This window comes from Schistocerca cancellata, chromosome 3 (genome assembly GCF_023864275.1).
Source record: "Schistocerca cancellata isolate TAMUIC-IGC-003103 chromosome 3, iqSchCanc2.1, whole genome shotgun sequence".
NCBI lineage: Eukaryota > Metazoa > Arthropoda > Insecta > Orthoptera > Acrididae > Schistocerca > Schistocerca cancellata.
The window spans coordinates 395,058,370-395,072,631 of record NC_064628.1 but is presented as its reverse complement, the minus strand read 5'-3'; the positions used below and the strand labels follow the sequence as shown (position 1 = coordinate 395,072,631).

Genomic DNA, 14,262 nt, shown 5'->3' with positions numbered 1-14,262 from the left:
ACGTATGGAAGTGAAACATGGACAATAAATAGTTTGGACAAGAAGAGAATAGAAGCTTTCGAAATGTGGTGCTACAGAAGAATGCTGAAGATAAGGTGGGTAGATCACGTAACTAATGAGGAGGTATTGAATAGGATTGGGGAGAAGAGAAATTTGTGGCACAACTTGACTAGAAGAAGGGATCGGTTGGTAGGACATGTCCTGAGGCATCAAGGGATCACAAATTTAGCATTGGAGGGCAGCGTGGAGGGTAAAAATTGTAGAGGGAGACCAAGAGATGAATACACTAAGCACATTCAGAAGGATGTAGGTTGCAGTAGGTACTGGGAGATGAAGAAGCTTGCACAAGATAGATTAGCAGGGAGAGCTGCATCAAACCAGTCTCAGGACTGAAGACCACAACAACAACAACAAAGTACGATAACAGCTAATGCTTCTATACGGTTTGTGTCTGAGAGTAATTTGTGGATTGTTGTTTCTTCCCCTGTTTTCTCATTCCAGTCACGGGAAGAATGAGTGTCAGTAAGCTGCAATGTGAGCTCACATCTGTCCAATTTTACCTTTGTGGTCTTTCTGCGAGGTAAATAAAGTAACAATCATAGTATTGGATAACTGTTCTAAGATCATGCTGTATCAAAATTCCAATATTTAACCACATTGTAATGCACAGTGCCGGTGTTGTAGCATCTGCCATTGGTGCCGGATGAACGTCTCCATGACTCTTTCATACCTACTAATCAAACCTGTGATGAAATGTGCTGTTATCTTTTACATCTTCTCTATTTCCACCTCTCTGTTATGGGTTCAATATTGGCAAACAGTATTCAGTTATTGGTGAAGTGAGGGTTCTGTAAGATACTGGTATCCTTCGTGACTGACCTACACTTGCTCAAGGGTCTTCCATTAAATCTCAATGTGGCACAGCAAAGAGTAGGGCAGACGGGGGCTGAATATGCAAGACTATACGAATTATCACTTTCTCTGGGATTCACAGATTTGGAGAAACCTTTTGGCTCAGTTTCAACAAAACGTACACCAACAGCCCTTCATGACTGAGACATTGAATTGACCAATACTGTATACTGAGTAATATATACTGATGAGCTTAAACATTATGACCAGTGCCCACTGTGATACTGAATGCGGCTCGGTGTCATCGACACGTGATCTTTCTAGCAACAATACTAGCCGCAAACGGGCAAATCTACTGACCCGGGTGGCTTTGACAAAGGACTGATAAAGTTATGGGCCAGCACCTGGAAACGCCAGAACTGGTCAGGTGTCAGAGTGCTGCCATCCTGAGTGTACGGGAAAAGTGGTCGAAGGACATCGAAACCGCGAGGAGGGGACCGTGTGTTGAGACGTCTGCATCTCTTCATAGAATGAGGAGGTTGGAGGCTTGGCCACTCTGTGGAGCAAGATAGGCTGTGATCTCTGATGATGGAGCTTAGTGCTGGACCAGACAGCAGTGTTTCAGAGCAAACCATCCAGTGCCCATTGATGAACTCTGCACTCTGTAGCAAATGACGACTTAACGTTCCCATGTCGACCGAATAACATTGTCTATTTTGACTGCAGAGGGCACTGAGTCCGTAGAAATTGTACTGTGGATCCAGGGAAGCTCGACGTCTGCTCAGATGAATCACATTTCTCATGTTACGTCAGGTTGACAGTTGTGTCTGGATACACCGCAATCCAAGTGAACTGCTCATTGAATCGTGCACCGTGAGGTGGTTGCGGGTCTATGGCTGTTGTATTACAATGTGAGAGACATTCCCTTCGGCTTTTGAAACCTGTGATAGGAAGTGACGACTGCTGTGGACCATGCAGACATTATTGCGAACTGGGTACGGCCCCTCACGCTCGATTCTTTCCCCTACTGCAGTGGAATCCTGTGACAGAATAACTGTCAGTTTCACTAGTACAGAACCGTGGCACATGGCTTTAAAGAGCATTAGTGTGAACTTACGTTGATGTCTTGGCCTCCAATGTAACACATCTGGGACAACATCTGGCGCGGAGGGTACCATTTGTACCGCTGTCTTTCCTTACTTTCCTGTTCCACTTGCAAACAGTTTGCAGAAAGAAACTTTGCTGGTAAGCCTGCTTGTGGGCTCGAATGTTTCTGATTTCATCTTCACGTTTTTTTGCGAGGTATATTACGTCCTCCTACAAATATTTGTTGTCTCCTCTGTTGAGATAACACGTTATAAGAGAAGAGAGTCTCTTTCCTCTATCAATGCTATCTGGCACAGATCCCATACTGACGAGCAGTATTCAAGTATTGGTCAAACGAGGGGTAATTACTTTTTGTGTGGTCATTCTACTGTAAATCGCAGCGCATGTATACTGCTCGATATCCTACGGAGGTAACTGCTACCAGTGAATTTTCTGCAAGCGTGTAATCATACAACAATGCCTCTCTCTGTCTACATACATTATATTTGTTTATGTTGAGGGGCAACTGCCACATCCTGCACCATGTGTCGATACTCCGCAGATCTTCCTGAATTCTGCTACAATTTTTTAGCAGTTGGACTTGTCTGTATACAACTGCATGAGATTTTGCAGTAATCAGCGTACTGAAGCATTTGTTGTAAAAACTTTATGGGATGTTCGTAGTAAGTCACAGTATACTCGGCACCAATTGGTGACTTGAGGTACTCGTGAAACGACTAGAGCATTTTTAAGCTACATAACACCTGAATATTGTGAGGTACTATAAGTGGTTATTTTAATTTAAATATTTAGGGTTTACGTTGGTACTGCGAACGCAAGAAATCTACACCCGTTACATTTCCCTAAGACATGCAGTTCTACTTATCATTAAATGATGATGGCATCCTCTTGGCTAAAATATTCCGGAGGTAAATTAGTCCCCCATTCGGATATCCGAGCGGGAACTACCAAGGAAGACGTCACCCGAAAAAAAAAAAAAAAAACAAAGAAAAAAATTGGAGTTGTACGGGTCGGAGCGTGGGACGTTTGATCTCTTACTTCAGCAGATAGGTTAGAGAATTTAAAAAGAGTAATGGATAGTGTAAGGATACTGTGATCAATAGTCTTGCTAGCGAACTACGTAGCTGGTGGACATTAGCTTCTATAGCCTTCTACATCTCCCGCCTTTCCGGCGGACAGGGTATTGTCTCGCGACGACAATGCCAGTGTAGTGAAAGAGCGAAGTTGGATTATAAAGTGTTTAATACTGCACTGAGGGAAGTATTTCGTTAGAATAGGAATCTTGAATCGTCCGTGGATTTTTTTGGAATGAATGACCTTCTATAATTGTCAGTATCATCAAAAGGAATGTGAGATACAGTTGGCTTGTTTTCCACTATTTGAAAATGAATAAGTTAAAGGAAGTCATCGTTTATTTCAGAGGAAACTTTCCCCCTATTGTGATTAACATGGCCGTAAACGATTACAGTTAACGCAAAGTACCGTTAGGTTGCAGTTTAGATTTTTATGCGATCATAGCTTAAGTAACTGTCTCTCTCCTTGATGTTCATCTTATATCCTCCTTTCAAGACACTGTCCATTCCGTTCAACTGCTCTTCCAAGTCCTTTGCTGTCTCTGACTGAATTACAATGTCATCGACGAACCTCAAAGTTTTTATTTCTTCTCCGTGGATTTTAATACCTACACCGAATTTTCCTTTTGATTCCTTTACTGCTTGCTCAATATACAGATTGAATAACATCGGGGAGAGGCTACAACCCTGTCTTACTCCCTTCCCAACCACTGCTTCCCTTTCATGTCCCTCGACTCTTATAACTGCCATCTGATTTCTGTACAAATTGTAAATAGCCTTTCGCTCCCTGTATTTTACCCCTGCCACCTTTAGAATTTGAAAGAGAGTATTCCAGTCAACATTGTCAAAAGCTTTCTCTAAGTCTACAAATGCTAGAAACGTAGGTTTGCCTTTCCTTAACCTTTCTTCTAAGATAAGTCGTAAGGTCAGTATTGCCTCACGTGTTCCAACATTTCTACGGAATCCAAACTGATCTTCCCCGAGGTCGGCTTCTACCAGTTTTTCCATTCGTCTGTAAATAATTCATGATAGTATTTTGCAGCTGTGACTTATTACACTGATAGTTCGGTAATTTTCACATCTGTCAACACCTGCTTTCTTTGGGATTGGAATTATTATATTCTTCTTGAAGTCTGAGGGTATTTCGCCTGTCTCGTACATCTTGCTCACCAGATGGTAGAGTTTTGTCAGGACTGACTTTCCCAAGTCCGTCAGTAGTTCTAATGGAATGTCTACACCCGGGGCCTTGTTTCGACTTAGGTCTTTCAGTGCTCTGTCAAACTCTTCACGCAGTATCGTATCTCCCATTTCATCTTCATCTACATCCTCTTCCATTTCCATAATATTGTCCTCAAGTTCATCGCCCTTGTGTAGATCCTCTATATACTCCTTCCAACTTTCTGCTTTCCCTTCTTTGCTTAGAACTGGGTTTCCATCTGAGCTCTTGATATTCATGCAAGTGGTTCTCTTATGTCCAAAGGTCTCTCTAATTTTCCTGTAGGCAGTATCTATCTTACCCGTAGTGAGATAAGCCTCTACATCCGTACCTTTGTCCTCTAGCCATCCCTGCTTAGCCATTTTGCACTTCCTGTCGATCTCATTTTTGAGACGTTTGTATTCCTTTTTGTGTGCTTCATTTACTGCATTTTTATATTTTCTCCTTTCATCAATTAAATTCAATATTTCTTCTGTTACCCAAGGATTCCTACTAACCCTCGTCTTTTTACCTACTTGATCCTCTGCTGCCTTCACTACTTCATCCCTCAGAGCTACCCATTCTTCTTCTACTGTATTTCTTTCCCCCATTTGTGACAACTGTTCCCTTATGCTCTTCCTGAAACACTGTACAACCTCTGGTTTAATCAGTTTGTCCAGGTCCCATCTCCTTAAATTCCCACCTTTCTGCACTTTCTTCTGTTTTAATCTACAGTTCATAACCAATAGATTGTGATCAGAGTCCACATCTGGCCCTGGAAATGTCTTACAATTTAAAACCTGGTTCCTAAATCTCTGTCTTACCATTATATAATCTATCTGATACCTTTTAGTATCTCCAGGGTTCTTCCATGTGTTATCGTACTTTACCTATACAACTAAACACAGTCTTTTACTGCTGTCTCCAACTTATTCTTCTCCAATATTCTCACTGTCAACCTTCCACTTTCATGTAATGCTGTGCAAATATCTTACAGTACGGCATTTAGGTGACAATATTTGATAATAGTAGAACTATTTTCGTGGAGAATGCTTGCTTCCCTTGCTATAATATGCTTTTGACACTTGTAATGCTGGTATTTACTTGTATGAGCTCCTTTTGCTGGGTACTTTTAATTCATCAAGTTCTTACTGTCTTTCCAAATTGTGATATTTATGAAGATCGTATTGTCCATTCAACTACTATTATCTTTGTTTATCCTTAAAGTAAATTTTGTCATTCCTATGCTATATACTGACTGCACTGAATAACCAGGGGAATTATGAAATTGTTTCACAACTGTAAACAGGATAAATGGATCATTTTAGACTGTATTATTAATGTCATTTTTAAACTTTACAGGCAGCAGAGATTTCCAGCCCGTAAGTGTACACATATCACAGTAGGAGATGATATACCCATTGAGATGAGCTGGATTGCACTAACTGGACACTCAGATTGTAATACCACTGTACAAATGACCTGTATCAGAAAATGATAGATTATACAGTGTATTTCCAAGGCATTTCCACAGTCCAAAGCTTTCAATAATACACATAAAATATGCCGTTACCACAGATGTCCCTGTCTCTCAGGAAAGGGTCATCAACAGATGGTTCAAATGGCTCTAAGCACTATGGGACTATGGGACTTAACATCTGAGGTCCTCAGTCCCCTAACTTAGAACTACTTAAACCTAACAAACCTAAGGATACCACACACATCCATGCCCGAGGCAGGATTTGCACCTGCGACCATAGCAGCACCGCGGTTCCAGACTGAAACACCTACAACTGCTCGACCACAGCGGCCGGCCATCAACAGATAATGCTGTGTATTTACCGTCTTTATTAGGCACTTTAAAGAGCTAGTTTGTTACTGAGACGGTAAGGGGCCTTCTATGATTTACCCAAAGACTGTATTGTGTGGACCACTTTATACCCTTGTCTAAGCTGAAACATTGTGAAATTACACAGAAAGCTTGTTAATGGCACCTTTTGTACATAGGCAACATGGAGAAATGCTTCCAAGGTTCTTGGGTGTACTGCTGGATCCAATTTTTGAAGGTCCACGATATTTCAGTGAATAACCATTATGCTGATGGAATCATGTATCTGCTGCAAGCTGACAGTATTTATGCCTGTGCCATGCTCGGTGGCGCTAGTGGTGGTGGTGGTGGTGGTGGTGGGAGGGGTGAGGAGAGGAGGATGGATTCCAAGTTCCACAGCTCTGGTGTCAAAATTTGTTCATCTGAAATAGATGAACAAAGCCTAATAGCAAAGGTGTGGCATCTGGGATCCATCTACCACAAGACTGGATACAGCAACTGACAGACACGGATTGCCCTTCAATGCGAGAGTGCCAAGAACAACACAGAGGCCGAAAACATGGAAGAAGAATATAAGAAGGCATCTTTCATATTATTTGCTGGCAATGTATCATCTAAAATTGGCAGACTACTGTGAAAACACCACATAATGCTAGTTTTCCACCAACCAGCCAAAATATGAGCTTCACTGGGGACAGTGAAAGAGGACATGGGGAAAAAAAAAAATAAGAAGAAGAAGAAGAAGAAGAAGAAGAAGAGCAAGGGCTGCCAAATTCCATGGGACTGGGGAAAAACATATATTGGACAAGGGGACCACAAAATCAAAGGACAATGTACAGACCATGAGCACCACACTCACTGCAGCCCAACAAGTCTGCAATAGTAGAACACTTCACTGAAAATGGACATAAAATGAATCGTCAGTAAGTCCTGGCTACCACCGATAAATTTTGGGACTCCATTTTCATTTTCAAAGAAATGACTGAAATTCGTGTGACTGATAATTTAATCAACAAGGACACAGTCTTCCAACTGAGTACGGCCTGGGGGCCATAACTTCTCTCCATCGAAGCAGACTGAAACATTTGGACCATCCATTACGTATGATAAAATAATTTTGGCTACTGGACTGCATCACTGTCAACTACTAAAACAAATAAACTGCCAACATTTCAACTGACTTGCTGCGATCTTCTTCAGGGCAGCTCACTTCTGTATACCGGTGAACATCTTTGTTTATATACTATAGGTAATTGGATAGATAAAAAATCTACTCACAGAGCACCAACAGGAGAAAACACATATAAAAGGTATTACAGTTTGCCAGATTTTGGAGCCACTGGATCCTTCTTCTGGCAGAAAGGTTGGAGGGAAAGAAAGACGGGTGAAAGGAAAAGCCGCCCAGAACCCCAGGTCAAGGGAGACTTACTGGACGGGATGCAAAGGAACTCAACCCCTTTTCCTAAACCTCCCCAGTCCTTTTCCTTCACCCCTCTTTCTTCCCCTTCCACCCTTCTGCCACAAGGAGGAGTCACTGGCTCCTAAAGCTAGCAAACTTTAATATATTTATACCTTTTATACGTGTTTTCTCCTGCCACTGCTTGGTGAGTAGATTTTTGATCTATTTCCTTTATATATCATCATTTATGATTTTCTGGTGGATACCGACATCATACACCTGAGATGTCATTGGACAATTTGAAGAGATTGTTATGGAGGGGTTGCTGTGCTGCACGCTGTTGTGTGTGCTACCCTGGTAGCTGTTTGAAAGCAACTCTAGTAAGCGACTGGTTGATTTGTTGAAGCCCACTAAGCATCCTGTGAATGCTCTCCACATTGCAGCTGTCTACTGACTTCAGTGTGAATGCAGTGAGGTCTATGTTGGTGAAACCAGGAGATCATTTGCACTTGCATTTTGGAACATGAACGTTACATATGACTGGAACAGAACAATACGTCAGCTGTAGCAGAACACCACCAGGAATGTGGCCATCCTATCAATTTTCAAGAACCTCACATGCTTACTCAGTAGTGGTGGGTGCAGCAACAAAAAATAAGAGAGGCTACTAAAATAATTAAATGCCCTAACAACACGAACAGGAAGAATGGCTACAAAGTACTGGAGCCTGACTGCCAGTGATTTCAGACCAGAGGACCAAGTGTTCAGTGGCCAGACGCCACTTCACTCAGGTTTAAGAGTGTAAACAACAGCAGAGAGAACTGTCGTGCAGCATTAATGCCTTGCTTCAGGAAAACGCTACCCCTAGACACAAACTGCCAATTTGCTACTGCCTTCCAATCACCAACAAGAATTGGCCTACCAGTCACCACAGGGACACAGGCAACAGGCAGCTGATATGTTGTCGTCTACCAATCAACAACTAGAGTTACCATCCAATCAGCCACAAGGGTAGCACAGGCAACAGTGTACCTCCATAACAACCTCTTCAAGTTGATCATTGACAGTTCAGATATGTGATGTCGGAAGCACGAGATAACCGGAATTCATTCACCGGTACACAGCAGTCAACCACCCTGAAGAGGACTGTAGCAAATAACAGTTGAAACCTTCAGAAACTTCATGTCCAGATCTCATGCAAGCAGCATGTTGCTCTTTGCCATCAGAATGAAATGTGAAAATTTGTTTTCTTTGATTATTTCCACTGTACTGAGTCCTGCGGCAAAACATTGATGCAACACTGTATGTTCAAAATTCGCATTATGTGCTTCTTTATCATACTTTATATAACCTGCCCAGTTCTCAGTAGACATGTCTTTGAATTTGTTGTAATTTATTTCTGATGTCTTTCAATAGTAACACTTGGTGTTCTTAGCAGCAAATACATTATATGTAGCTACATGTTTCAGTAAATTTCACTGGATTCAGTTTGCTGGGACAAACTACAACTACAAATTTATTAGCAACTGTTTGTACTTAGTCAGGTCAATAATTACCAACTCTGTCTTAATTTTGAATACAAAGTGTTTCAGGAGTAGCAGTAAATACTTTAGGAGATGTTAGTATAGATGAACAGCAATAAAAATGCCATATAACGTGTCCAATTTTTATTGAATACAGAGATACAGCCGAGTTCAATGCATTTTCATTTCACATGTTGGTACACCGGTTGCTATGGCGTATTTATCAAATATCAGCAGTGCAGTGTGAATGTTCATGCTGTGAAGTTGTGCTTTAGTTTATATTAAAGTTTTCATTGTCATTTGTTGGCCAAGTCTACTGCACTGCAGTGTGTAAACATACCACAGCGATTTACAGATGCCAAGTATGCCGATGCGGTATTTGTGTAAGGGTTTTTTTTAATGGAAATGCTGCTAATGCTTGTAGAGAATTCGGTATACGAATTCCTAAACACAGACTACCAGATTCAAGAGTGTTTACTTGTGTGCTCAATATACTGTGCGACACTGGTACAGTGCCCAGCAATCATGTTGCATCTGAATGTGTAAATGAACAGACTGTGGATGAAGTAGAAGGTATTATTCAGTCAGTAGAACATAGCCCTTCATGAAGCACATGTAGAGTTTCTGCACGTATTGGTGTTCCAAATACAAGAGTATGACAAACATTACGTATGCATAGGTTCCATCCATATCATTTACAGCTCATTCAGCACCTTTGAGCAGGAGATGAAGGTAAACACTTGGAATTTTGTCATTGGGTACTTGAAAATTGCCAGGTAATCTCATTTTCACTCTTCACTGATGAAGCCATTTTCACGCGTGACAGCATCAGTAACACTCTTAATTCACATCAGTGTTCTGAAGAAAACCCACATGCCATTGTTTGATAAACAATCAGTTGGCTGGGCCTGTTGTGTTACCACATCATCTTTCAGGATCCCATTATCTACACTTTCTTGAAAATGAGCTGCCGATATTATTGGAAGAGATTCCTTTGGCTACAGGAATGCGTATGTTCATCCAGTACAATGGGGCTCCTGTAGTTTGTAATCATCAGGTGATGTACCGTCTAAACCTAACATTCCCCAGAAGATGGATTGGTAGATATGGGCATATTTCTTGGCCACCGAGGTCCCTGGACCTTACTTCTTTGGATTTTTGCCTGTGGAGATGGTTGAAAGGAGAAGTCTACAAAGAAAAAGTAACCACAAGAGTTCATTTGATTGTTCAGATTAGAGTAGTGTAGTCCTCATAAAAAGAGTGCAAAGACAACCTCAGAAGAGCTACACATGGTGTTCTCAAGAGAAGTCAAAAGTGCATTGATGTGGGCATTGGAATTTTTGAAAATCAACTGTGAACGTCCTATTTGTCTTTGCTTTAAGTTTGTTTGGGTTACGGAATAAAAGCTGTATCTCTGTACTCAATAACAACTGCACACACATTATATGGCATTTTTTATTGCAATTCATCTATGCTGCCACTACCTAAAATATTTACCATTTCTCCTGAAACACCCTGTATATTTATAGGATATTCTGGTAATTTTGAAGAGGTGGTATCAAATACTAAATGTTTGTTCAGATTTTTATTTGGCAGCAGACTTATTTATCTATTCAGCATACGTAAATTGCTGTTTTTATGCCTCTGTAGACAGGAAAACATGTATAACCTATTGGAATAGCATCCAAAACCGCAAAATACCTTTTATTTACACCGTTGTAAAACAGTGTTTATTAATGCCATAAAGTTTCATCTCTGAATACTTCCAATGTTGTAAATCACTTGTACTTAATAATTGTGACATTATTTACACATGCTAACTTTGTTTAAATGATGCTTGTGCATTTTAAAATATCACATGAAATTTTATCTGTCCAAAGGATTATGCCTCTCATTCAGTAGATGATGATTATAGGTCATTTTTAAGAAGAAACCTGTGTAGTTTACCTTTTATATGACTATGGTGGCTGCATTCTCTTCCCATTGTTTTACTAAACCAAGGGTCCCAGTGGCACAAAAACATCACCGATTTCTGGAACTCATTGTTACTATAGTTCTTGCAGTAAATGCTCAACTGTCCCTTATTTTTGAAAATATGTTTCTTTATCTGCAGGAGAACATGTAAAACCATCTATAAAATCTAAAAATAAAAGCAGTTTTTAAACTAAATGTGAAAAATCAATATGCCTTAGAACTGAAGGAATGAAAAGAGGGTGAGGGAGTTTATAGTTTTGACGTGTGGAAATGAAATGAAATAAGAATTTGACAAGGAGCAGTTTATTAGGACAGAAAGTTACTGCAGCTGAATGTGGACACAATTTCCAGGTAACAGTGAAATAACCCTTGCCACAAACCTGAGATTAAACAAGATTATCTCTATAAAAATTGGCCATAATTGTTTTGCACCAGGACATTATCTTCCACTTATGAAGAATTATTACCAAAAATTACAGAGCAAATAAATTTCAAAAACTACAAGTACAAAATCTGTCAATGACAAATGCATACAGAGAAACCACAGTTTGCTACATAACTGCAGATTAAAATAAATGTGCTCACAATTATAAATACCAAAATACAAACTGCAGTCACAAGCCACTGTGTGTGGCCTCTCTCTCAGTGTGAAATAATATCTCTCGAGGCACTTTCCTAAAAACTGATTATTTCAGCAATTTATCTTAAACCAGTACAAAATGCATCTGCTTGCTCCAAAATGACATGTACAAAAATATTACGGAAAGCATGCAACAGGATCTCTGTGCCAGTATTTCTTATTTCTATAATACTTATGCTCACTAACTTCAGTCCACTATGCACTTATTACATTACATTTCAACAAGGTACAAAAGACAGAAAAATGTGACAATATCTGATAGACACACTTCCTTAAGTGCTGTAACTTGTAACAGCCGAGACAGAATTAAAATATCCTCAAAGAAGTAAGTTTCCAAGTACTTAGTACCATTACGAGATTAAGTAATGCTCGGCAAAAGATTTCTGAACAGTAAATGTCTCTGTTATTAACAATGAAAACTTAAAAATAATAAAATGAAGCTCTCAGAGGCATAAACCGCAAAAAAATATTAGCTGGAAATTACTGTTTCCAGAAAGATAATTATAAATAAGGTTCTCACAGTAATTTCCTGATTTATAAATTATGCAATCTTTCTGACACACATTTTGCAGTTACTATGTCCAGTATTAATTAGGTAGCATAAAAAGAATGTGGATCTCACAGATAATCTATTCAAATATCTGCAGACAAAATAAAACAGTAATAAGAAAAATTACAAGTCACATTTCATACTGGACATAAGAGATCAAGAAATATTGCCACCAATGCGTATACTGTACTTCACTATAACTAACACATTCTTGTGCTAAATACTGGTCAGTTCCAGAGCCTGTATCTTTAAAACTGTAAATACAGAGTAATGACCCATCAAAATTTGGATCATCAAGAGGAACAATGAGAAGTACTTTAATTTTCATCTTCTTATGTTGTTTTATTTTTTCCTTTTGCTGCCACACAATCAGGAAATAAACATTCTGATGGAGGTCAGCAATTCACTTTCCTGAGAGTAAGTCCTCTGCACCTCACAGATGTCCAATGTCCACACACCGCTGACAACTATCCTATTTTACTCTTATGATACATTTCATGTTTTGTAAATAAAAAACTTATGTACAACAGAGACAACAAAAATGCCAATATCTGATTCAAGCTGCCACATCAAAATACTGAAAAAGACAAAAAAATGTATAAAATACATGACATACAAATATCCATACAACACTTAGCTAAAATGCAATATGAGCATCAGTAATTTTATTTTTAAAAATCACCGATTCGTCACTAAATCACAGTTTTCTGGAGTTCGGCTTGAACTTGCAAAGTCACTTACTTGTAAATATGAAAGGGACAACATGTCCAAGCCGATACTATCTTTACATCAGAACTTTCACATGTGAAGATTACTTACAGAATCACTCACAGCTACAGACACCTGCTGCAGAGTGACTAAAGAATTGCTATGGGTGTATTTCTTTTTTTTTTAAATGATCACTATATTCAACAGCTAATGCCCATACAAGAATTCTTGGGCTTTATTGATTGGGACCAACAGGTATAAACAAATACCCAGGGCACCACTTGTCCAAATCAGTTGGTAACAATACATGTAATATAAATAAATTATTTTGTCACGAGTATACACCAGCAAGGACACACTTCATAACGAGTACAACGTTCCAAACTTATTTCCCACTCGCAAAAGAACTGCCGATCTGCACGCACAGACTATTTGCGTCGACTAGCTTTCTCTGCCATCTTCTCGGCTTTGCGCTGCAGGCGCTCCCTCTCCTTGCGCTCTTTCTCCTGCTGCCTGCGCTCCTTCTCCACCTGAACCCGCAGCTCCTTCAGTTTCCGCTTCAGCCGGTTCTTGTCCTCTCCGTTCACGCCAAGCTGCTTGAAGTCCCTCGATTCCAGCTGCAGCAGCGTGGCACCTCCCACTTGCATCTCGAGGAACTTTGGAATGTGCTGCTCCAGGCTGAGAGCCAGCAGCCACTGGCAGACCTATTTGCAAAAACAAAGGCACACCATCACATTTATGTTACTGAAGATGTATGATATTAGCAATGTCTTTGCTAGGATGAGTGCTCTCATCTTCAGAGGCTTCAAGCAACCTGGACTGCCATGTGGCAATGTGTGGTATGTCTATGAACTCAATAATTTTCTTCTTGCTCGAATTTGTAGTCCTCATTAGCTGCTCAAATGAAAGCCACTGTTCCGCAACAGTTATATTTCTGTACTATATTTTATTTTCTACTATTTGTCAGTGACCATTTTCAAGCCCTGCTAGAGAACATATCAAAGAAGCTTTTAAAACACTGTCACATGATAATTTAAAGATTATAATACATGACAAACTAAGGGTGGGAGGAAACAATGTAAAGTACCACAGGACAAAATGACTAGAAGCTACTCACATTTACATACAATAAGACACAATATGTTAATACGGTGTCAAAACAATCCGTGTGTACATCCTCTCCTATTAGATATAATGCAGGTTAATACTTACATAAGTTTAGTACAAACTGCTCTACAGCAAACAACCCCAATTATTAATGCACTGTCAACAACCAAACAAATCAAACACAAGCTCAGAATGGGTGTGGGTGGATCTGGAAATACAAAGGAACCATCCCACCATTCACCCTATGTAAGCCTCAATCTCGATGGTCGGCCACCAAATTCAGCTGTTCTTGTTATAAGAGAGTTC

General features: G+C 39.9%; 1 protein-coding gene across 1 annotated transcript in view; it reads right to left on the bottom strand.

Annotated features, from left to right (window-relative positions):
• Positions 1-11,238: 11,238 nt before the first annotated feature.
• The window catches only part of LOC126176331 (uncharacterized), a 202,661-nt gene continuing 199,637 nt past the window's right edge, over positions 11,239-14,262 (bottom strand). The window contains exon 26 of the mRNA XM_049923482.1: positions 11,239-13,553. Coding sequence (XP_049779439.1) covers positions 13,278-13,553 — 276 coding nt within the window. The 3' untranslated portion in view covers positions 11,239-13,277. The remainder of the gene's footprint in view (positions 13,554-14,262) is intronic.